Below are 25240 nucleotides of genomic sequence, written 5' to 3'. Positions count from 1 at the left end.
ATCCGACTGCGCCGCAGTGATCCTTCACACCTCTCTCTCTCTTTGTTAAGATATTATACGGTATTACCGTGTCATTTTTGCTAATTGGCTTTTTGTCACAAGGAGCTCTCAGAAACATTTCTTTTGATTATGAGTGTGCTATTCACATCTCGGAAGGGAATGAATGAGAAGAGGGTCAGTGGAATAACCTGCCTGAGAAAGAGACAATGGGCGAAATTAGGACAAAAGGAAAATCATCAAAAGAGAAAGAAGACAAATAGAGGAAAGACAAAAAGTCAGCATTGAACAATAGAGATATTAACTTTGCATCAGTGCCAGAGACACCTGCATGCTGTCATCTGATTACTGTGCCAGTTTCAACATAATACCCTGGCAGCTTCAAGCTCACTCTCTCTCTTTACATTCACCCACACATGATGATGATAAGCAGATTTCGAGGATGAAATTGGATGGGGATTTTGAGACAGATGTACAGTATTTCTTGCACCTGTCTTTAGACTGTGGTAATGCTTTGATCTCGCATGTTCGAATGAGAGACTGCACTCTGGCTTTCCTTGTATAATTAGCTTTTAGCGTTACATTTCCAGCATTTGAAATGTTCTGCTCTCCCATGTTTTAACCAGATACAGTAAGTGGTTTGTTATTTACCCGACTTTGATAGTCACTCTGCCGCTACGATCGGTTCAAACGGTGCTTTAGTGTTGCTCAGCCTGAGGGCCACATTCATTTATTAGCTTACACGGTGCAAATTGAATTGTGATCTAGCAGGAGGATCAGGTCAATAGCAGTAGATATCTCTGACACAGAACCATTCTGCAACTGATCCCATTCAGACCCTCTCAGGAAGCTTCATGAGAAAATACAATTTTTCAGCCGCTCTTCTTGCCAAAGCGAACGCAATTAGTAAGATATGCATGCATGAATAATCATAACATGTATAAATGCTTCTACTGTATGTCACACAAGTTGGATTTAAATGAGATCAGGGCCAGGGGTTATAAATCGCCCCCTCTGCTTGTGATAATAGCCATTATTCTTTTCAAAGGAGTGGAGCAGTTGGTTTACAAGCGCTGCCCGAGAGATGGAAGTGATCTCTTAATCTCCCCCCCCCCCTCTAACTTTCTTTATCCCTCTATTGTTTCTCTCTAGCAGCTAAGGACCTGTCGTCACTTTAATGGTTTGCTCACATTGTTTTCGCCATAACCTTTTCCGCGGCAGCTCGATAGTCTCAGGAGACACATAAAACAAATTGTCAGCAGGGGGGTAAATCTCCTCTGAGTAAGCCCTGCTCAGTCTCAATGCTAATGCCGTCCATTGTGTTCTCTTACCAGCTAGATTTCTCCTGGAAGATCTTTTGATTTGGTTATTTATTTATTTATTTATTTACAAATGCTTATGCTTCAACAGGCCAAGGACAGGTATGTTTATGTAAATGTAATGAAGAGGAGATTAAAAATGCACAAAGCAAGGATTACGGAAATACTTGGGTTTTCAAGGGCACTGCATCTTTTAGATTTTTTTTTGTAAATTCCTTCACTTGCTTCGTAATGCGCTCCTATCGTACCTCTGGGATCAGAATAAATTCTCCCATGTTATCCATTGTGGACCATTTTGATTCATTGCTAACACACATCATCTCCCTTCCAGGCATGGACCCACCAAAAGAGGTGATGGTGTCAGATGTTACTGAAGACTCAGTGACTATCTCTTGGATCAAACCACTGGCTCCATTTGAATACTATAAGCTGTCCTACCAATCAGCCAGAGGTAGCGTATTCCTTACATCCTGTAACGCCTGTCTTCATCGCTTTATAATAACATGGTTTTCTATATATCAGCATGCGCGCCGGCACGCTGCGTTTTCATGTTACAGTTAAATGAACACGGCATTTGTTGTAGCAGGTCTCTCCGATGTAAGATATCTTGTAGCGAGGAACCCTGTTACACACACTGCTGTACCTAATTAATTGATAACATTTTATCAGTGAAATTTTAATTGAATTTTTAATTAAAATTCTGTATTGTTTAAATATTTACTCCGTGATGGAAAACGCACACGAGTTGGCTAAGCAGCACTGTATACCCTGTACCTGAAGAAAGATCAGAGTGACGGCAGCAGTTGTGATGTCTCCTGCAGGTCGAGTGGACAGCGTGGTGATTGACAGCGATGTTACCAACTACACCTTGTCCAGCCTGTTTCCTGCTACAGAATACGAGATCAGCATCAACGCTGTCAGAGGGAGTCAGGAGAGCAAAGTGGTCAGCACCTCTGTCTTCACAGGTAGGAGTTAGAACAGAAGAGATTAGAACAGCCATGAAACCTAACAAACCTGCCTGCTTTAGCCTGATAATGACACGTAATTGCTATTTTGATTTCTCGATGGAAAGGTGGGGAGGTTATTTTTTTTTGTCCCATTCTGCTGACATCATTTTCAGTCAACATGAAAGCTTCAGATGCACTTAACTTTTTGATTTTCACAAAGATGGAAGAGGTGCTAATTTAGATAAAAGAGTAGCTCTGGTATTTTTCAAACTGGCATCTATTTTCCCATATGTTTGTTTATGTCTCAGCGACAACAATTTCTGAATTTGTTCCAGTATTGAGGGAGAGCGCTGTAGACAGCAGCCGCTCAGAGGCTGCAATATGGTGCCATTGGGGCAAGAAGGCACCGTCATTTACGTCCACTAAAAGTGTTTTTGGCATGACGGACTCTGATCATTATTATAAGTGTCTGACATTATGGAAAGAGTCTGGCTCAAGGAGAAGTCTCGTTGTGACATCTGGCGAGGTGACGTGTTGCCGGAAGACAACGGTGGAATAGTGAAATACATCTGTGGTGGAAACCACAGAGTTTGTTGTGTTGGAGTATAAACAGCGTAGTTTGGTGTTATCTAAAAGATTTTCAATGTCACGGCTGAATATTTTGACGTTTTCCACAATGTGGATGAGGTCTTTGAATTCGATGGCTGCCCGTATTTTTTAAAGCCAGAGTAAACGGATATTCAGATATCAAAACGAGACTTCTCCTTGAGCGAGACTTGGACACAATAACAAACGGACTGGATCAAGCGAAAGGTAAGAAAAACATTTTATTTCTCTGTAGAGTCCTTCACAATGTTGTCAGACACTTATAATAACAATTTGAGCCTGTCAGTGGCAAAAATAATCACTTTTAGTGGACGTTACGTTATATTGATGCTGCTCACTTGCCCTTGAAGCTCGTTTCATAGCTGCTGGTTACAGCGTTCTCCCTCAATACTGGACCAATTTAAAAAATAGTCCCCATTAGTCACTTAAACACAAACAAAAGGGAAAATAGGGTCCAAAATTGAAAAATACCAAAGTTAATGGTTAATATATCTGTATGTCGACTAACAACAACCCATGCAGCTGTGTTCATGTCACTCACACTTTTGGCCATGAATGAATGAATTGCTGAACAAATCAGAGATTGGCAATTTTTGAGGTCAGGACCAGGCCACCTCAGTGCTGGGACAGAAAAACAAGATCCTGTCTCGGCTCTCTCCTCGGGCCCTTTGTCAGTAACACAGCGATGGAGGAGGTAGCCGGTTAGAGGAGAACATGCTTTGATTAGAAATGTTGTATTTTGCAGCAGGTTGTTTGGGGAGGCTGCCTACTTCTCGGGGTTTCTTGGTTTAATTGCTTGTTAAAATCATGTCCAATGTAGACAGAGAGGTGTTTCTGTTACTTAGCTGACCCTCGTTGATATAAATGGGATAGACAAAATAAGATAATAAGACAATACAACATCATCACAAACTACATCCTCCATAAGGGCCATAAAGTTGAATCAACACCTCACTAAGGCCCTGATCAGACAGAGTGCGTTTTGCAGTTTGTTTTTTAATTGTTGCTAAGCAACCACCAAATGAGTTCTAACGTTAGCTTAACACAAACCATGAACTGTACTTACCCGAAATCTCAAGTACCGCACTAGTTTTCTGTTCAGATCATCCAACAAAAGAAAGAACGGTAATTACATCGGGCGCTTTTCCGCTCTGAGTTTGAATGTTTTTCACCTCGAGGCGTTCAGGGCTCTCCTGTAAAAAAACACAAGACGCGTAGAGCGGAAAAACGTGAGGTGCCCAGCAACAGTTTTAGAAAAGAAAACTGACCAATATAACCTTCGCAAAGGTCCAATTTATTGCAGGACTGTTGTATTAGACTGCTTTAGTTTTGGCAAGGTGTACCTAATGAACCGGCAACTGGTGTGTATATTTCCCGGCTAAACGCTGCGATCTTCTTTCGATGTGCTTTCGTAATGTTCTGCTCTCGTACAGTAGGAAATCCATTTGCATTAAAACCTCGTTCCTCAATCCCTTCGTCTACAGCTGTTTGATAAACGTCACGCTGTGAGAGGGAGCGCCACAGGGATGTAATATTTGCCGTGTAAACTGAATGAAGAATTCCTCTTTTCTCTGCTAGACTCTCAAACCAATTGTTCTTCCCACAACAATAATAGCTGCGCGTTGGGAGTTACTGTATGTGCTAAAAAGAGCAACTCACACAGATACAGACGTCAGAGGAAATCTAAGGGTACAGCTGACATTGCAGGAGGTGCAGTCTTTGCTGCTGCAATAGATGAAACTGTCCACTCCATGACCCAGTAATTGGTAACCTACTCTCAACTCCATCTCTCTCTCTGCTTCCCTCCCTTTCCTATCTCTTTATACTTTTTCCTCACCTCTATCCTTCTGTGTTATTACGCCTCTCTCTTTCTCTCCTCTATCCTCCATCTTTCTGTCTCCTCTTTCCATTTCCTCTCTGCTTCATCCCTTCCCTTCTTTAATCTTCTCTTTCGGTGTCTCCCTCCTGCTATTTCTTCCAAATGCGTCCTTATAGGTAAGAACTCTAAAGCTCTCTCGCTTTCAGACTCTTAACTTAGCAGCTAACCTCACTTGCACAGCGCATGCTTGTACATATGGGACAGCATTCTTCCACGAACCTAAGATTAACACACTCTCCCGGTGCTGTGTGCATAATCTTCAGTGTGCGAGAGAGAAAGCTAAGGAGAGCCCAGGATAGAGGGAAGAGGAGAGCAGGAGGTGTGTTTGCATGCCAATGAGACCTGATTCACTGGGAATCCAGTGAGAAAAAAAAAGAAGCAAAAGAGTCTCTTTCTCTCCCTTTCTCATGTGTCTTGCTCTTCCCCTCCAATTCTTTATCGCCAGCCTCCTTTTTAACAATCCCAGTGTACTCACAATGAGCAGAGCCGTTGGGGCTGTAATAGCCTGAAAAGAACATAACTCCAAAGTCAAGCTTGTTAGAAATGGTAAATAACATTTTCCTCACATCGCACAATGCCCAACCAGGGACTTTTTAATGCCGCTTTCAACAACAATACATAAACAGGGGATTTGGAAGAGTAATCCTGCATTGCCTGGCCAAGTATGTAATGACTTGAATAACGCTGCTATTGCTACTTACTTCACTCCCATAATCAATTATTGTCAGAGGGGATGAAAAAGCATGGGGCCATATTTCACCTGGCTAAGAAAGCAGGTACCTCTAATCTAAGATGAATTTTGGAGGGTTGACACTAAATGGACTATGTGAAGATGGAGGGCTAATAACGCTGCTCATTAGCAAAGTGTCAGGACCCCTAGTAAATTATTACTTGTCCCAAAACTTAAGTTCGGAGACACACCATTAAAGTCCCTGCTTGTCTCATTCTTTCTACCTAATGACCATTTACTTAATGAATCTTTTCAGGTCCAGGTGCTAATGACCACCAATAACACCAATAATCATTACCTACTGATTGGGTGCAATGATTGGTCATGTCTCATTTTTCAAGTAAACGTGTTTTGCCTACACATTCAGTACAGTCACAATCTAAAATCAGCATGGAAAAGTTCAGGACAGTTCCCACACAGCATAAAAGCAGCAGGTATACTGTTTGCATGGCTGTGGCTGCCCCGTATGAGTATTAGTATTGTGCCACAGACACATCCAGTGTAGCTATGGGGCAAATGGGGAGAACACACTCACACTGATAACCTGCGTTTTTTTTGTACAGTGATGCAGCGCAGCTTCCCCAGTAATGAGAGGGGATGCAGAGATAGACTGGGGAGTAAAATGGCCCAATGTGTCTCACTAACTGTACTGTCCGCTGCAGTGTGGTCTACATAATGGACACAGCACACAGCAGACTGACCTCATGGTCAAGCGTCACAGCTGAGGTGTTCCTTGTACAAATAACTCAGTTTGAAACATTTTCCTGAAATTTTTCTGACGTTTGATTCAGACATTTAATTGTACACCAATTGACTGTTATTTTATGTCCACCTTAATACATAAAGTACAATCTTCTCCAATTTTCTCCCACAAAATCAAGGTCAGAATCAGCTAGGGATGGGCGGATCGATACTGTGGTATCCATACATCGATACTCATTTGGTATCGATTCTTTAAAAAAATATATAGATAATAAAATGAACAAAACGAAGCTCCCATCAATATCTCAATCACTTCTTTCAGGATCGTTGGACATTCAAAGCTGATTAGCAGCTCGTTCTGTCGGTCTAGTCTAGTTAGCTATCTAGAACTAACTTCAGCTTCCATTGTCAGACATTATTTCCCAGATGTTTGTCATTAGACAACCACATAGCATTCACTACTACTTTGACTATTATTCCACCTTTGAATTTAATGATAAGAATAATGGAAAAAGTAATTTTGAGCATTATAGTGGTAAACATTGGTCTGGTTTTATCGATACAGATGAATGATTATATTCTTTGAAGCTGACTTCAAGACAAATACTGATTAAAATATTTGTAACAAAGGGGTGTACTTGATCACTCTATTTTTGATCCATATGATTTAATGATTACTCAAAAAGTCTCTTTTATTGAGAGCAATCAAACACAAAACAAAGTTATATGTGTAAATATATATGTCCCTAATCCCTAAACCTAAAATATTGTGTCTAATATCCAGTCTCATGCCACTTAAATATGAATTAATAGCATTCACCTGGTGTACAGTACACTGCAATTAGCTTAGAAGCACAATAAAACAATGAATTCATTGTTTCCTCATGTTGATCGTTACAGCTTTTATTACAATGAAGGATCATACCATTGTTTGTACGTTTTTTATTGTGTTATTGACGTCTGGTTTGTGTGTTACTATATTGTTTTTACTGGAAGAGACCTTCCAAATTCACATGATCATTATCTCAATGTCCTGACTTTCCTGTATTCCTGGATAGGTTTTGGCAATATAGCATGTACAGTAAGTGTCAACTGGCACTCAGGGTTTAATTGAGCTTCCCATCAGCTTGTGACTGCACCACAGCCCCATCCTATAGTCCCAGAGCAGTGTTTTGTTTCTTTTCCAAACCTTTTCTCTTGTCCTGAATCTTAAGCACCGGGGCTTGACTTTCAGCTACAGATACGAGTGCGAGCGTAATGTAGTTGGCTCAATGTGCGAGTCACCGGTGCAATCAGGAGATGGAGAGCGATGATTGGATTATCACTGGGACTGATGAAGGTGGATGACCTGTTTATTTTTTTCTTAATTGGCCATCTCTACTTCATCTTCATCACCAATCTAATTGACTTGGCAAGCCTCCATTAAATTCACTTAAACCTTCTTGCAATTAAAGTAATGATTTTAATCAGGTTTGTCCATCTATCGTGGAGATAAGAAAGACTTCGTTGTGCTAATGAGCACGGTTCTTTTTTTATGCGGATGAGGGCAGGGCAATATTAATTACCTCATCTGGGCAGAGCTTTGGAGCACATGCGGTGTTCTGTGTTCTCCCACCACGCTCTCTACCGCGCTGAAATAACACGCCTGAGGAGAAATTGGGGTTGAAACACTGAGGTTAAAGGTATAATTAAATTCAAACTCAATTTTGGCATGTCCAGCAGTCTGAGAATGAAATTAGGAAGAGGGTGGGGAAACAGTGGGCTCAGGAGAATATCTGAGACTTTCTACAGCCTTTCTGACTGCATAATTTCTCTTTGATGTGTGTTTGAATTGAGGAAACAGTGATCAAAATGGCAAAGAGAGTCATTATTAATCAGTGTGAATGCAAAGCTCTTCTGTGTCGGCTTCTATAATTACAACTAAGATGTGGATTGAAGAATGGTTTTCCATTTCAAATTGTACTCCATTCAAAATTGGTGTAATTGATATGTTATGTCTGTTTGCAATTGTACCACACTGTGTACCAAACGATAACCTCTTTGCATATGAAAGCAACTATGACACAGCTCCATAGTTTGTTTACAAATTAATGGTAGATACCTGGGAAATGACAGAAAAAGTCCAGACAAATTGTGTTTTTTCCTGGAACTTTTTTTTGTTTGCTTTTGTGGGAACTAATTCAATGGGAAATCCTGCAGCACCAAGTTGCTAAGGGCAGGTTAAGAGCTCTGTAAGGAACTTACAGTAGTAGTGAACTGTGTTCACTGTAGTGAACTTTACCCACTTTTATTATTAGTACTAGTAAACCTGAAGTAATTAGTTGATCAATCAATTAGTCCATCACCACAAAATTAACTATTTTGATAATTGATATATCGTTTCACACATTTTCAAGCAAAAATGCCACACCTTCTCTGCTTCCTGCCTCTGAAATTAGGAAATTTGAAGACTTTGAAGTTTTAATGTTCTGTCATTTTATAAAGAAAACCGTTAGCCAACATGTTGACTCAGGGCGCTTTCACAAGCCAACATTTAGTCCGTTTTAATAGAACACTGGTGCGGTTTGTTTGGGAAGTTGTGAATGCAGTAATCATATTCTGGTGCAGACCAAAACAGCAGGTCCAAGACCGCTTGCCAGAGGCGGTCTTGGACTGGTTCCGAGTGAACCAAAGCGCAGGCTGCCTGAGCTCTGATGTTTGCTTGACATCTGGGCCGAAGAGAACATACAGAATATGATACATAAAGTCCACAAAATAGTGACATTTATAATACAGTAGATCAGTGCCGAGTCAAAGTGAAAAGCAATATATCAAAATCCGCAATTTCCTGCATAGAAGTGGCAGCTCTTGAGACGAAAAAGATGAATTCGCTCCTTCGAACGCTCCTTCGACCTTCAGCAACATATTTTTTTTTTTATTTGGTCCATTTTAATTTGTGCACTGTGAAACCGAACCAGACTAAATAGAAAACAAACCAAAAGTATGAATTTCAGTCTTGATTCGGACTAGTCAAACAGACTATGGCTTGTAAAAGCACCCTTACCCACTTTTATTATTAGTAATGAAGCAATTAGTCCATCAGTTAGTCCATCAACATTAAGTGAATTAACTATTTTGATAATTGATAAATCGTTTCAAACATTTATAAAGCAAAAATGCCACACCTTCTTCTGTCTTTTTACAAAGAAAACCATTAATAGTATTTTTTGCTAATGTACAACCTGTTGACTTAGTATACTGTATGTCCTGCAGTATGTGGGTCTTTGTAGTTGATCCATCGCTGTCATATTAGACGAGTGTCACTGAACGCTTCTCAGAAATGTCCTTATAACTGATGGAAAGAGCCTGTTATTGATGCTGTTTTTGTCAACACATTGTGCTCATATTTCTGCTGTGTTTGTAATCCTAGCCATGGACATGCCATCCGAGTTGACAGCTCTCAACATCACTCCACAAGGAGCCCTGCTGAGGTGGAACCCACCTGTTTCCATTGTCGACAACTACGTGCTGACCCTCACACACAACAAGGGTGAGTTACCCAAACATTTATTCATTTAGAGGCATTTGCTGTTTATCAGACAATGAATGAACTTGATTGGTTAACCACCACCAACGGACAAGAATTAGACCAATTAAAGCATTTGGATAAAATCATCAACAACACCCTTTTCTTTTTTTGATGCCTCGATTTCTGGGATGCCAAATGACTGCACAACTAGAGAAAAATTTAGTTTATAATCTCCCCGTCTCACATCACCACTATAGCGGTGCTGCTTACATTGGCTACCACTTAATTTAACAGGACTGTCAATCACATTTTTACACGTCAGCCTTTTTTATTGATGCTGCCGTCTGTATGTGTCATGTTTGTGTTTCATGAAGCAGTTTGTAACCTTGGTTATGGCAGGCACTGTAAAAGTAAATATTTACTTATACACTTGTTTTTGAGTGCAGCTCTCTGCGCATGATGATTGAATTCTTATTGAGTCATAGCACTGACTGCAGTAAGATCATCCTGCAGAGTCGGAGCATAATGAGCAGATTTGTTGTAGGTCATTCAGGTGCAGTGTTTGGTTATGTGTCAGGTACCGTCAAGGTTTCACCAATAAGAAGTGAGATCAGTGATCCTACGAGGCAATGTGGATCCGTTTGGCTTGCTTTCAGAGCGGTTCATTATGCTCAGTTGAACTACTAAGCCTTGACACAAACATTGCAGTTTTTACACGGCATATGTTTCTGATGCAACCCATTCATTCACGGTCTGAGAGCCACATCCAGATAGGTAAGAGATAGCCATATTGCTCGGCCCCTCAGAGTCAGTTTATAATTTGCTCCCTGAACCATGTGGACGACTGCCAAGTTACAGTCGGCAGGCCAGCCACAGAGATAAGGCTACTTCACATACACAGCGAGAGCGATGAAATATGAAAGGGTATAAGTTTCAAAGGAATTATATTTTTAAACTAACATCAGTCAGTCATTAGCCTTTGCAAAGATCGTTTTTAAACTCAGCAGTCAAATGTTTAACGACACTTGAACTCAACTATTATTTTCTCTCCTGACTTTTATAAACCGGCTGGAGAAAAAGTTATGGTGAAGCATATTTTTCATTTGCACATGACCCCACTGACTAAGCCATGCCTGGAGTTATCCAGAGGAATCAGTATCACTCAGCTCTCGGAGTCAATGTGTACGTTACACCCTGACTGACTGGACTGCAGCCAGATCAGATACACAGACGGTATCTATATGCTGAACACATATTGGGAAAGCAGCCCCAGCCAGAGTTCAGAGAAGTAAAGTTGTGGACAAATTCCCTTGAGTGTCAGTGTATTAAATCAAGGTCAATAAATCTCATATTTCATCAAGTCCTGCGTTACAAAATAGATTTTTATTGGCAACCAGGAACACCCACGTAAAAAATCCAGACCATCATTGTGTCAGTCAGTCAAACTTCATATAAAATAGATTAATAGTGTTGCACGGACATAATATGGTTTGTTCACCGGCATCACTGTCACTGTGACGTTTACACATGTCACTTACTGACAGGTCAGACAATCCTGTGTAAGAGGAATATTGGCCAATCGATTCAGCTCTCATCATTATAACTATAAATTACAACTCCGCAGCAGTTACATTAAATTACTTTTCTAGTCAGTTTAAAGTCTTGCCTGTGTTACACAGTTCATTTCTTAATCAGCAATTTTCCACAGTCAATTCAGAGACTGAAGATGCAGTTTGGTAACTGAATGGTAATGTATTCGTATTCACCCCCTTTAATTTGGTTAATCGGATATATTAAGTCATGAAAATACCTTAAATTGATTCTTGGAATATGCAATTAGATAAGATCAGTGATGAATTATTTTTTTCTCTCGGTCTTGCATTTCATTTAAGTACATTACAGAATATTCAGACATATTTTAGAGCAAAAGACATTTATAGTGTGCCTCGTTTTTGCAGAGTTGTTTTAAAGGTTTATTCCACCAAAATACTACTTTCTGTCCAAGTACTTGTAGTTTTAATGGTTTATTCCACCAAAATACTACTTTCTGTCCAAGTACTTATAGTTTTAATGGTTCATTCCATCCAAATACTACTTTCTGTCCAATTTACTTGTAGTTACTTGTAATTTCCAGCCAAATACTATTTTCTGTCGAACTACTCTACTTATAGTTTTAAAGGTTTATTCGACCCAAATACTACTTTCTGTCCAAGCACTTATACTTTTAAAGGTTTATTGCAGCCAAATACTACTTTCTGTCTAACAACTTATAGTTTTGAGGCTTTATTCCACCCAAATACTACTTTATGTCTAACGAGTTAATTAATTTAAACTTCTATCTTTGACAGTATTACAGTTTAGCTTCCTGCTTTTTTAGAAATGTATTTCAGCTCTTAGCTTTTTTGGAGTAATGCAGTTTTCAATTCTGCCAGTTTTACAATTCAGTTTTTGAGGAGTGCAGTGTATTTGCATTTTAAGATGCAATTAGTTTCAGCTGTCAGCGTTCACACACATTTTCTACAGGAAATGCATTTCCTAGTTAGTGCAGAAATTCTTTGAATTGAAAGAGGACCCCAAAGGTGGCCAAACAGTGCTGGCTTTGAGATTCAGATCAGACATTTTTTTCCCCATGCTTAGGAGCTTTTTTCAAAGAGTTTTAAGTTATTGTAGTCTATTCAGACAAAACTGAGAACAGAAGATGTATTGTAAACATATAAACTTTGTGTGTTTTCCAGTGACTGCTGATACTTTCCTTGTGGATGGCAACAAGCAGGAGCACCAGCTGTCCAACCTTAAGCCAAGCACCACCTACTCCGTAGCCCTCTACGCCAGCAAAGGACCCCTCACCAGCGGCACCGTCATCACCAACCTCCAAACACGTATGTGCTCATTTTATTCAGCTGGTCTCCGCACAGTGGGCGGCGCGTGATTCACTGGTGGTTAGCGCTGTCGTCTTCCCAGCAGGACGCTCCTCCAGGCCCCGGCTGGAGACTTTGTGTGGAATTTAAATGTTCTTGCTGTGTTGGCGTGGGTTTCTTCCGGGTGCTTTGTTTCATTCACGCCAAAAAAATATGTTAATTAGGAATTCTCCTGCAACGGCTACACACTGCTTCTAGAGTAGTTAGGATCAGTCAAATGCAGCAGATGCATTTCTCTCAGGGGGTTAATGAAGTGCAATACAAACAACAGAACTATGTCAGACAAAGAAAAAATATAACCAGTGTTTATGTACTATACCAGTTAATCACCACCACGACTACCCTAGAAAAGTAGCAATTAAAACTGATGTGCTGCAGAATAACAATTAATAATAACCTTCTTCCCTGTGGTGATTTGGTTTAGTTTGTGTCTGCAGCTATAATAAAACCTAAATTAACTGAAACAGTCAGTGCATGGTTGTCGACGTGGTAATTAATTCCCCTAGACATACCAACAAATCATTTCTCCAGTAATACAATACCTGTGCCGTGACAATATCACAATAGAAATTAAGTTACTATTTCTGTTGATTAAATCACCTTAATTTTGAAATTCCCTAGCAGTAGCTTCAGCGGTGCGGGTGTTTATCTGAGGGCGCTGCTGCTCATTCCAGACGATGGGTCTAATTGTTACTGTTTGAGACTATATGCACTCGTTGTCTGCATGCTTTATTGGATGGCGATGTTTGGGGTGTTTCCCATCTTTGATACCACAGGTTTGCGACATAATCAACAGTATATTGTACATACATGTACATGGTTTTGTGTCCAACTTTACAGTAAGTAGCTTGTTGCCTGTTTGAGAATGTTTCATCCACTTCACAAGGCTTCACGTATTCACACTACCCATATCTTGTTACCAAGTTTATCCACATTGGCTTTTTATGTTTAAGGTTGTTGTAACTGTTGGGCTGTCACTGTGCCAACATGATAAAGCCCCCGTCTAACTATCCAACTTGATACCACAACATGTGCTGCTAACTCAACCAGCCTTGTTGGGAAGAAGGCATAAAAGATATGTTGCTTAGAAATAGTGTCATATCTGTGGTGTAATTGGTTGTTGAACAATGTAATTCATCAAGTTTATTGAAGTTTGTAATGTTCTTATCAAGGAAATTGATCGGCATCAGTGTGTTTATGACGTTTATATTACCCAGCCCTAGATGGATGTTTGCATCAGAAAAGATACAAGAACAAAATTCAAAAGGAGTTAAAGTATTTTTTATTATTCTGGGTCGTTTTACAGTACGACTTAAGTAGATTTTAGCTTTTCGTACACAGTGTGCTCTTAAAAGTCTTTGGTCCTTTATCTCTGTGTAACAGAAATTGCAGAGTCACATATGTCACACGGGTCAGTAGCGTGCTCAAGACTTTTGCCTGCTTCACCTCCAGGTGACCCACCTCTCCAATTATATTCACCTTTATCCGCTGCTCCATCGAGAGCAAAGTTAGGGGTGAAGGAATTGTTCCAGTTTAGCTGAGTTGCAGCTCTGTAAACTTTGTTTTTTTCTAGAGTTCTTGCAGAGAAAAAAAAAAAGAAAAAAACTTTTCAGTCAGCAGAGGAGTTCATATCCCCCAAGGAGTACCAGAGCTACCTGTCCTGCACTGCAGCAGAGACGAACGGCTCGAAACAGAAACAAACTCAGACAACATATGAGAGCAGGGCTGCAGAGACTTCAAAACATAAATGGGACTCAGGGAAGTTGGGTGTACCCACAACCATGTCAATGCTGTACATGCATATAGTAACTCATACATAAACAAATGTTCTTGGCAGTTTAAGGTGAGTCTAATTTGGAAGCAGATGCTCTGCCTAGTACGTCGTGTACCTCAGCTTCTCCAGAGAACAAAAACAACACGCACTTCTACCCCGGTTAGACTCTCGCATATAAAAGAATTTAGGAAATTGCTGTGAATGTAGGAAGCACCATGGAGCGAGCGCAGAGGACAAGGATTTTGTTTTGTTTTGAATATACCACGTCTTATTGAGTCAAGCAAACGGTTGGGTGCTTGACTTTGTTGCTGTCCACCCCCGAGTGAAATAGACTAAATTTATTCCTGCCACTTCATTTTGGAGGAAATGTGATTAGGTAGAAAGACACAAGTAGATCAAATTCTTCCACACAAGAGGAGGGACATCTGCAGGAGCTCGATGTAGGGCCGTGTATTAGCAAGAATCTGGCTATACGATACGTATCATGATACAGGAGTTACCATTCAATATTTTGTGATATATTCCGATACGGTAAGCAAGGCGATATAAGTAAATAAGTTGACTTTTTTTATGCAATCAGAACAGTGGGATCTGCATTTGCAGTCCCTGTAACATCCTACATCATAGCACTACTTTCAGAGAGCACATACAATGAGAGGGTGCATCTCTTTGCAAATGAAATAAAGTGTTGACTGAGTTAATCTTCGCATGTAAACTATTAATTAAAAATCAATATAGTGTTTTTGAGAATCGATGCAGTATCACGAGACATAACATCGCGATACTCAATATTTTCAATATTTTCTTACACCCCTAGCTCGACATTTGATTTCAGAATCAAACCAAAATTATTAAAATATATCCTGCAATCACAGAACGAACGTAAAATGTTTTATACATATTGACATAGCAGAACATGAAATGCATTTTTCAATCAACACTGGTATTTACAGTATTTTTATTTTCAACTATATATTTGTATGTTGTCCTCGAATAAGGCCTTCAAGAAGGATAACATTCATATTTCATAATTCAATTCAATATTGCTCTTTTATGTCATTTCACTAAGCAACTAAAACTCAATAAAGGAACAATGAGGGATAATCCCCAAGCTTAATCAAGCGCTCCTCTTGGTCAAATATCAAATATATATTAACACTGTTTGTATTAAAAGTGTCAGCCTTCTAGTTCACATTCATGTTTAAAGAAACAGTGAACAGACATCTGTGTGCTGCTATATGTGCACACACTAACACACACACACCAATAGAGTCGTCCCCCTTGTAGGAATGATGATGACATGTCTCACCAGGGGGCGCCTTAGTCAACCCCATCTTCACAGGGAACTTCTAGTGTTGTTAATTCAACTTCCTAATTGAAATCTTAAAGCCTGTTTTCTGTTTCGCTGAAACAGCTTGTTTTCTCAGGCTGTTCCGCTCCAGTGGAAAATGTCACATTGTGATCGGGCTGGGAGAGAAGATGAGACCATTGATTGGTTTGGTCAACAAGCCCAGTTACGGCTCTGTCATCGTCTCCCCATGTCTGCGTCTCCGGTTCTGTCTGCTTCCATCTGCCTCTCACTCTTTGAGTCTCAGTATTGTCTACTGAGCCACAGAGTTAAGAATTACTGGCTTGGACGGCCTTTAGAGGGAAAAGACAGCAGCAAGTGACAGTGGCTGAAAAAAGTGTTTCCATCCTGTACTGATAGTTAAAGGGTATATATCATCAAAAAGTGCTTGTGCGCAAACCTTTGGATATCTGGAGTGACTACCAACCCACAAACTGTGAAATAGGACGACCCGGCCCGTTTTTCGTGAGCTGTGTAGATCAGAAAACGTGATTCAACATGCCATTCAGATTTGGCTCCCTTTCCTATGTCACATGCAGGCTCATTAGAATATATCACCCCCCATCTGAGTATCTCCACCCCTGGCTTGAGAACTACTTTTGCAAAGGTTGACCATATTTTTCCATTGCGCGAATCGCTTTTTTTCATGGAGCACAGGCCGTTGACCACAGTTCGCCAGAGTCTCCCGTCCTGGGCTTTCCTTTCCAGCTGTTTCCAGTCCACTGTGCGTGATGTCAGTCTCCAGGTCCCTCCGCCAGGTGTTCTTGGGTCGACCTCTCTTTCTTGTGCCTTGGGGGTTCCATCTAAGGGCCTGCCTGGTGATGCTAGCATTGGGTTGAGTGTGAGGCCGATCCATCCTCATTACCTGCTCTCGATATCCTCTTCCACAGGTTGTTGGCCTGTTCTCTGCAAGAGATCGTTGTTGCTGATGGTATCTGGCCAGCGGATGCTCAAGATCCGCCTCAGGCAGTTGTTGCTGAATGTTTTGTACATTAGTCATTGTTGTCTTGGTTGTCCTCCATGTATAAATAGAATAGTATATAATGTTAGAGCTGAAGCGTCTGAGCTTTGTTCGCTGGCTGATTTCTTTGGAGCTCCAAATGTTCTTCAGCTGAATGAATGAAGCCCTTCCCTGCCGATTGTGCGTCTGACGTCTGCATCCGTGCCGCCCTGCTAGTCAATGACACTGAGTGAAGGCTTCTACGTCCTCAAGTGCTGTTCCCTCAAGGATCACTGCGTCCTCATGGCTTGTGTTGACCTTGAGAACTTTAGTATTCCCTTTATGGATGTTGAGGCCTACTTGTGATGAGGTGTCTGCCAGTACTCCTGTCTTCTCCTGCATCTGTTGTCGAGTGTGAAATAGCAAAGCAAGTTCATCAGCGTAGGTCATATTCAGACAGACATGATGAGAAAATGTGATTTTTGAACATTCAAGCATGTAAACATGTTCTTGTAGAAAAACAAATATCAAGTATGAACCTGAAAATGAACATCTATCTATTCATTTATAGAGCACATAAAATAGCAAGTGCTTTGCAGATACATTTTGAATATAATTACATATTAAGATTTAAAGCAATCATATAGTCGTATTAATAATAAAGGGGTCTCAAACACAGTAGTAAAAGACACACAAGGATTTGTCTTATAGCGGAATATACATGGTCGTATACAAAGATCATACACGTTCTGTGGTTTGCATAGAGAATGCTTTAAAAAATCTAGCTCATGACGGGAGACTTTGGCCAATCACAGGCCATTTCAGAGAGAGAGCGTTCTCAGAAACATCTTGTAGTGTGCTGTTTAGCTGTACAATGAGTTTGCTCCGGCTGGTGGGCTTAAGAAATCAATAATAATACATAGCAACGGTCTGCTATAAAGAAATAACAGACCGTAGAACGCCGTGATTGACCAATCGGAATCGAGTAATCAACAAAGCCGTGTAATAATTATTGATATCAACAATTCAATTCTCACTAGTGGCAATGTTCATTGTAGATATATAAAATTGTTTGTACATTACAGATATCATAAATGGTTTCCAGATATCTAAAGTTCAATTCTGACAAGTTAAAATGAAATTATTGATATGTCGGCTTATAATTGTAAATAGTAAGAGTGTGACTTCAAATATTTGAAATACAACTGTAACTAGCAAAAATGATATACTACTAGTCAGCACTAGTGATTTAATGTTAAAAGGGCTTGCCATATGCTTGCTATCAGGATGGTCTCTCCACATGTGCGCTGCACAAAGAGAGAGGAGAGAGGAAAAAGCAATGAGTCTGGCTCATATCAAAATGTGGCCACGACTGCCTCAGCCATTCAGGGTTTGTTTTTTTTAGGGTGGAGTTTCTTTGTAGATTCCCAAGCCTCTTAACCACAGCTGAGAGTTGTTTTGTTGTCTGGCCTCCATGCCTCAAGAGTTCAACAACAGTAAGACAGCTCGGCTCCCCATCGGCTGATATTTAAGCTATAAGGCTGGAAAATAAGGGATTTTGCTGCGGGTGTCTCAATAAGCCTGAAGGCTGCAGCACCGGGACTTTTTCCCCTCAGATGTGTCTGAGCCCACTAGCTGAGGAGTGCTTGGCAAGTTTTTGAAGCAGCAGAGATCCTTGCTGCGGGCGGCTTCCCTGAGCTCTGGCTGATAGTTGTACACCAAGTACTGAGAGTGTTGCAGTTACAGAGACATTATCTTGATTCTTCAGGCAAATGAGACATTTTTGACAGTTTAATGTACTTTCAAGAACTTGCCTAATTCTTTTATGGTAAAATGCTTGTTCTACTATATTTAAAATGTTCACTATACTCTATTGAACTTAGTATTTATAGTATAAAGTATGTAGGATTGTGTGTCATTTTCTACCAAAGCTGTACATTTCTTTTTATCATTAGTAAAACAATATTTTGACATGAGCCATGGTGTTAAAGAGGTGTGATTTCCTCTCAGTCTAATCATAAGAATTTCTTATTATAGATATTGTTAGTATCTTGGCTAAATACAGTAGGGTCGTCCTTTGGATTAAACTCTGTCAGTCAAAAAAACAAAAAAAACATGGGCATTAAATGTGAATTATCTGATATGGCATCCATCGTAAGACATTCCTAAGTTGATCTTGTGGAGAATGGATCAAGTTAAAATATTTGTGAGATGATGTTAAATTCAGCATCTAAATGTTCCTAATTCTAGATGTGTGTGTGTTAATCTAAAAGTCTAAAAATGTAGCACACTAACCAGATAATAATAGCTTGTCAATTAATGTCAATCAATCAATGTAACCTGGAATTTAAAAGTGGGTTTAGAAGTTTTGGTTGTAAACAGTATAAAAGAAAAGAAGAATTATTGAGTTGTGCTGAAAGCCGGAAGCTTACTGTCTTCGTATAATATAAAAACAGCAGGTTCAGAAATGTCACTTTACTAAAATACGGTAATAACCAATCCTTACCTAGCAGCGGTAGTGATGTTGCTGAGGGATGTCAGGGGTGGAGGCAACATCTGGATCAGGCATCTTCACTTCATCACCCCCCATGTGGTGAGAGAGTAGCAGGAAAGAATGCAGAAAAGGACACACAGGAGTGAAGAGCGTTAGGCATACTGTAGATAGGCGCAGGAAACTGTATGACATTGAGGCGTGGTCTAACCATGAATGAAAAAATTTACTACTTTAGGCCAGTTAGAAAAATTCAACAAAGTTCTTGTCTGAACTTCGTGAGGTGAAGTGCTCTCCAATGCAGAACTGTATGCATAGGTTTAAAGGTGCTAAATTCAAAATTCAAAGCATATTGTCTCAACACGGCTCTCAATATGGCGACAGCTGTGCCGGCGGCTCACAGCTAACAGTGCTAACAACAGCAACAGTGTTGACAGAGTTAACAGTGTGGTGTGTGGCTGTGTGTCTGGCCTCTCCGGTCCAGCTTTTGCTGCGGGGCCGCAGGGGGTCTACCTGGCGCTGCTCCGCCGTGCACACCGGCTGTGACCGCTCCGTCCTCCTCGCGGGGATTGCCTCATTAACATAATGTTTCCCTTATAGCATTGGGTTTAAATCTGAAATATTGCCAAATAAGCGTGTTTGCTTTTCGCTTTTAGCTGAGACACAGTATGGAGCAGATTTCTCTTTCAGTTTGTAGCATCCGTTGTCTGACTATCTATTGATAACACGCCGCTGATACGCCAAAATTAACTAGATGTAATCAGTGTGTGCCTGACCACCGTATAACACCGGAAACACAGACTACAGCAACAAGCCCAAGTGTTATTAATTGAAACCGGTTCGAACTTTTGAGACATGTTTCAACTTCCTCTGTTAACGCTGTGTGGGCCACAGTATTGTTTTCACACTAAAAGGGGGCGTTGTGATGAGAGCTACTCTGGATGACGTATTGCCGGTCTGATGTATATCAAATAGTTGTTTGCTGCTATATGAATGCTCTGGATATCGTATAGAGAACTTTTAAAGCAATGTAATCATCATTAATGTTGGTTTGTCTGGCTCCTTTTGGCTCTTTGGTATTGTCCATGATGCTAATGACTATGGCTCTTGACTGTTCCTAAAGATAATAACAAGGTGTAACATCACAATACCATCTGTGAGATTCGTCTTTCAGGCAGAATCATTCACTTGCAAATCGGCATATGTGAGATGTGAAAAGAATAACTTCCTCTCTCTTGTCTTCCTACAACAAATTACTGCCGCCCATGCTGCCCCTTCCCATCTGCTTCTCTGTGTGTATTATTTTTTTCTTCCCTTTTGTATTGTTTACGCTGCGTGTTAATGAGACATTAGATGAAGCCAAACCCATTCATCTCAATCCCATTGTTCAAACCTCAGCATCTGAAGATGGAGCTTGAGAGCTGCCAGGAACTCAGACGACACCTGCTCACCTGCTTGGACACACTCCATGCAAAGGTTTAATTGGAGGGAGAGCGTGAGAGAGAACAGGACAAGGAGACAGATTTAATTGGTGAAAGACAGAATAATGACAGGCAAAATGAGGGTGGTTGCAGGCCGTCCGTATCTGTGAAACGCCCCTCCCGCCCTCTTCCCTCTCTCATCCATCCCCCCCGTGCACATAATGCAGCAACAGTCTTCATCAAGGGAAGGACAAGAACAAAAAGATAAACTCCGTTCACTCTCTGGCACGTTGAGTTAGAATGGCAGCCTGTCAGATAAGCAGGGAAAGGAGGAGGTGGACAAAGGATGGGTAGGCAAGAGGAGCAGAGAGAGAGAAACACAAGCACAAATGGAGATAAGGAGGCGAGTGAATGAGAGGAAGACCCCTGCTTGATGTGGGAATAAGGGGGAACAGACAAAAGAGGAGGAGGAGGAAAAGCAGAAATGAGATTCAGACGGGGTCAATAAAGACGTGAAGGTGCAGGAGAGGAGGAGATTGGCACATCATCGCAAGCTTTAGCACAATCTGCAATGTGCGGCGTTCATCTCAAAGCGCACTACTCAGCCTCTCGCTCTTAGAAACTCTCTGTTCCCTCATTTTCCCTTCTGCTCTCTCTCTCTATCTGTCCTTCTCTCTAAATCCCCCCTGTCACACAATGTGGATCTGCCTATCACTGTCTCCAAGAGAAGGCACCCCACCTCTTTCAGGAGGTTATCAAGGCGGGAACATGCTGTTAATTACCGATCTGTCATTGATCTTTCCATATGTGCACACAGACAAGGATTTAAACGATACGAGAGTGTGTGTGTTTGTGGATTTGCTTTGTGTGTGCAGACTTGTGTGAGGTCTGGGTTCAATTTGGGGTCAGACGTGGCTAAAAGTTAAGGAGAAGTCCTCAGGAGAAGTTAAGGCGGTTTACAAAAGCTCTTGTTTGTTTCACTACAGAGCAAAGAAAACAAGAGAGAAGAGCCAGAGTTAGAACAGAGGGAATCACAGACAGAGACAGCCATGTAGATGTCTTCATCTCATATTCACAGTGGTGACGTCAGATTGCACAGCACACAAAAAGTGCAGCACTTCATTTGTTCGAGCGCCCCAGCCTCCCTTACTCAGAGGGTGACTCTCTGATGATGTGCCCCAGAGTCATGATGTAACTCCAGGAAACAGATTTACCGAATAGAAGGTCATCTATTTTCTATCATGCACTAAAATGAGGTTACAGCATGTCAATGCTTCTGCTGCCATGTCGGAAGATCAGATATTGACTCGAAAAGGCTGATGTAAGGTGGGGAAATTGAGGTGAGCCTCCTTGTGATGTGGTTAAGGTATCAAGGCAGGCACTATAATCAAGCCTTGTTTAAAGCTGTGCAGGAACCAAGAATATAGTTGGCTGGTGTGATGTAACGCGCGGTAAAACTTGGGTGGGCTTGATGATCAAGGACTTGAATGCTTTTGAGGCTGTGACACACTGTGACTAAACATGGAAAAGTGTCTCGCTGCTCTTCTCACTCAGTCCAGTGGGGATTTAGGATTACTGACGTGGAGATTTTTACCCACCTCGCGGAATACATTTACAGTATGTGTGCAAGAATGTCCCATATTTCATCTGTTCTGATTTACCTGTGCTGTCCCTTTCCTTTCTTTTCTTTTAATTGCTTAAAAAGTACAGATGATAAGCTCTCCTCCCATCGCAATATTTAGAATTAGAATTTCTTTCCACTTGTCATCCTTTATTGAGGATCAAATTACCTCACGCATCATTGGTTTTCAGGCCTAAAGGATAAGTCTGGCAATATTTTTCTCATTATCAACAAATCATATGAAAAGACCAAAACCTACAAATCTGTTTATTCTACTGATAAGTTTTGCATGTGTTTTGCAAAACCTAATATAGTTCACTAATTTTATAGGGTTATTAAAGTAAACTAAAACGAATATAAGCAGTGACAAATATTTTTAGTAAACTGAAATTAAATAAAAAAATACATCCTTTAAGGAAAACTAAAACAAAACTGAAACTATATTGCCAGGATAAAAAAACTAATAAAAATAAAATGAACCTAAATTCATTTCATATGACTACCGGAAAAAAGGAGACAGCATGAATATCCGTCAACTCTCATGAACTTTAACGGATTGACATTCCAGGAGATGACGCTTTGTCGTAATTGCTTCACTAAAGTAGCTCAAAGATGAAACATTAAACATTATGGCCATTCCTACACAGTTCTCCAACCATGATTTCCGAATGTATGTATAACTACATACTTGTGAGACATTATACCTGACCCTAAGAAAAGACAACTAAAACTACTGTAAAACTAAATATATAAAAACTAAAACTAAACCTTTTGTGAAAAAATTAAACTAAACTAAAACTAGCAAATGCACGTCTGTATTTTATTTAGAGTTAAATCCCACATACACCATCGCGCAGCTATAAGTACTCACCACTGCACCAAATGTGTATTAGAGCCGCAAATGTGTAAAATAGTCCACAACAAATAAACAATTTTCTCCAGTTTGAGCGACATTTGCGACTGTAAAAGAATACAGGGCCCATTTGTTAGAGCATTTACTGTCAAACATGTCAAACCATTAATTTGTGTACAGTTTTTACAGATTTACATCTATACACTATAGTGGTGGGGAAGTCAGAAAGAATTCCTGTAATTCCTGTCGCTCTCTATCAGTGTTGGGCAATATTTTAAAGTTTTCCAAACCCCCCCCCCCCCTCAAAAAATCGCCCCAAAAAAAACAGCCAGCAATGTACTCAGCCGATAGCCGATATAATCGTCCAATCCTACTCTCTATGTTGTCACACTATCAAATAAAGGCAAAAATTCCATTAAAGAAATATTGAGATGCAGGCTAACGCATCATTTTGCAAGTAGTTCACATCCTCTCTTCATCAGATTTATTAATTAACAGTAAGAAAAATATATAATGACATTGACTTTATCAGTTGAATCTTGATTCAGACTGGCAGCATCCCACTTGTGGTTCAAGTGGCAGAAAAATCGAATTAAAAGAGATCCTTTCAAGATGACCTTCAGCAGTACTGGCATAACAACATTTGTCTAGTTTATTTAATCTCAGCTACTGAGGTTTTGTTAAGAGGTTGGGTCACTGCCACTTTGTAACATCTGTTGCTGGGTCTGTCCATAGAGAGCAAACCTGGCCAAGGCAGCACAGCAGACCAGTCAACCTGAACAGAAAAAGGTCCGATGCTGTTAGGTTGCTCTGTTATAGTCTGGCCAGTTACAGGTGTGCATTGATATTGTGAGTTTGCAAAAACAGATCAATCTACCACCCTGCAGATTATCTGTGTGTCAGTTATTGGTTTAATTTCTAGGTTGTTCATTTTTATATTTTTAAGACCCAATTTTTCTGGCTGCTGATTGCATTGCCTGGTACTTCTCTCCTGATAGTGAGTCAGCCACTGCTTGTCTTCAATAACAGAATGATCAAAAGCCTGCAGGACATCAGACCTTGAGTTCAGATTGTTGCCATACATAAAAGATAATGTATTCAATAAAATACTAGTGCCCTGCATGTTCTTCACTTGGGAGATGATAAATAATACAATAAAATACTACAACGACCTTAAAAATGGAATAAAATGCAGCAATACCATAAATTATTAACACAGCTGATTCTATTTGTGCTGTGCATAATGCATGCAAATCGTTGTTACATGATGCAGGTGTAGCGTACAGTATGCACGTGTACATGTGTATTATTAAACTGGTAATCGCTTTTCAGAGGGCAGGAATGAGAATATTGTATGAGCAATAGTACTCATGTAAAGAGAAATATATATTCTTCTATCCAAAGATACTTTCTTTGCCCACCTGCACCAGACAGTGCTGTACAAGTTACTCAAGACTAGGGATGGTACAGGGCAAATTCACATGTACTATACTGTAACTGACTGAGTTTCTAAACATGGTAAGTGTAAAATGTTCTTTCAAGCACCAGGCATTCACTCACTCCACCCTGACACCTGAGCACCTATAAAAAGCTGAAACGCAATGAGTATGATGATATAAATGATGAAATGATATAAATGTTCTGCAAAAGGGAATGAACAAGTCAACACCTCAGTCATTATTTGAAACTACAGTACGCTGTAGATGTAGAAAACAGCCTGAAAACATTATATTTTTCTCTCTCTTTGGCAGCCATGGACGCGCCCCTGAACCTGACAGCAAGTGAGGTGAATCACCGCAGCGCTCTCATCTCCTGGCAACCGCCAATCGCAGAAATTGACAACTATATGCTCACCTACAAGTCGACCGACGGCAGCCGCAAAGTATGTAGCACACATAGCTGAACTCTTGTGCCTCAACTCTGTCTCTTACACATATACTGCTGATATCATATATACTGTAATTGTATGGTAACATTTTATCTGCATCCAAAATGTGTTTCCTTATCTACTCTCCATCTACTCAAATCCTGTTGAGTATTCGTGCTACAGTCGCAAACATGTGTCAAGGAGATAAGCTGTACTTTTGTTAATCCACACACCTGAAAATAGAAATTTAATTCTGCAGATATTGAAAGACATATTGAAAAAAACCTCTTCTTGGATTTCTGCAAAGTAGAAAATGTCC

General features: G+C 40.3%; 1 protein-coding gene across 2 annotated transcripts in view; it reads left to right on the top strand.

Annotated features, from left to right (window-relative positions):
* The window catches only part of tnr (tenascin R (restrictin, janusin)), a 200177-nt gene that overhangs the window by 157975 nt on the left and 16962 nt on the right, over positions 1-25240 (top strand). For both annotated transcript variants that reach the window (XM_074651252.1, XM_074651250.1), the window contains 5 exons: positions 1648-1767; positions 2138-2281; positions 9590-9709; positions 12424-12567; positions 24806-24936. In XM_074651252.1, coding sequence (XP_074507353.1) covers positions 1648-1767; positions 2138-2281; positions 9590-9709; positions 12424-12567; positions 24806-24936 — 659 coding nt within the window. The remainder of the gene's footprint in view (positions 1-1647; positions 1768-2137; positions 2282-9589; positions 9710-12423; positions 12568-24805; positions 24937-25240) is intronic.

Source organism: Sebastes fasciatus, chromosome 11 (assembly GCF_043250625.1).
Source record: "Sebastes fasciatus isolate fSebFas1 chromosome 11, fSebFas1.pri, whole genome shotgun sequence".
In the NCBI taxonomy this organism is placed as follows: Eukaryota; Metazoa; Chordata; class Actinopteri; order Perciformes; family Sebastidae; genus Sebastes; species Sebastes fasciatus.
This window is presented reverse-complemented; position numbering and strand designations above follow the sequence as displayed.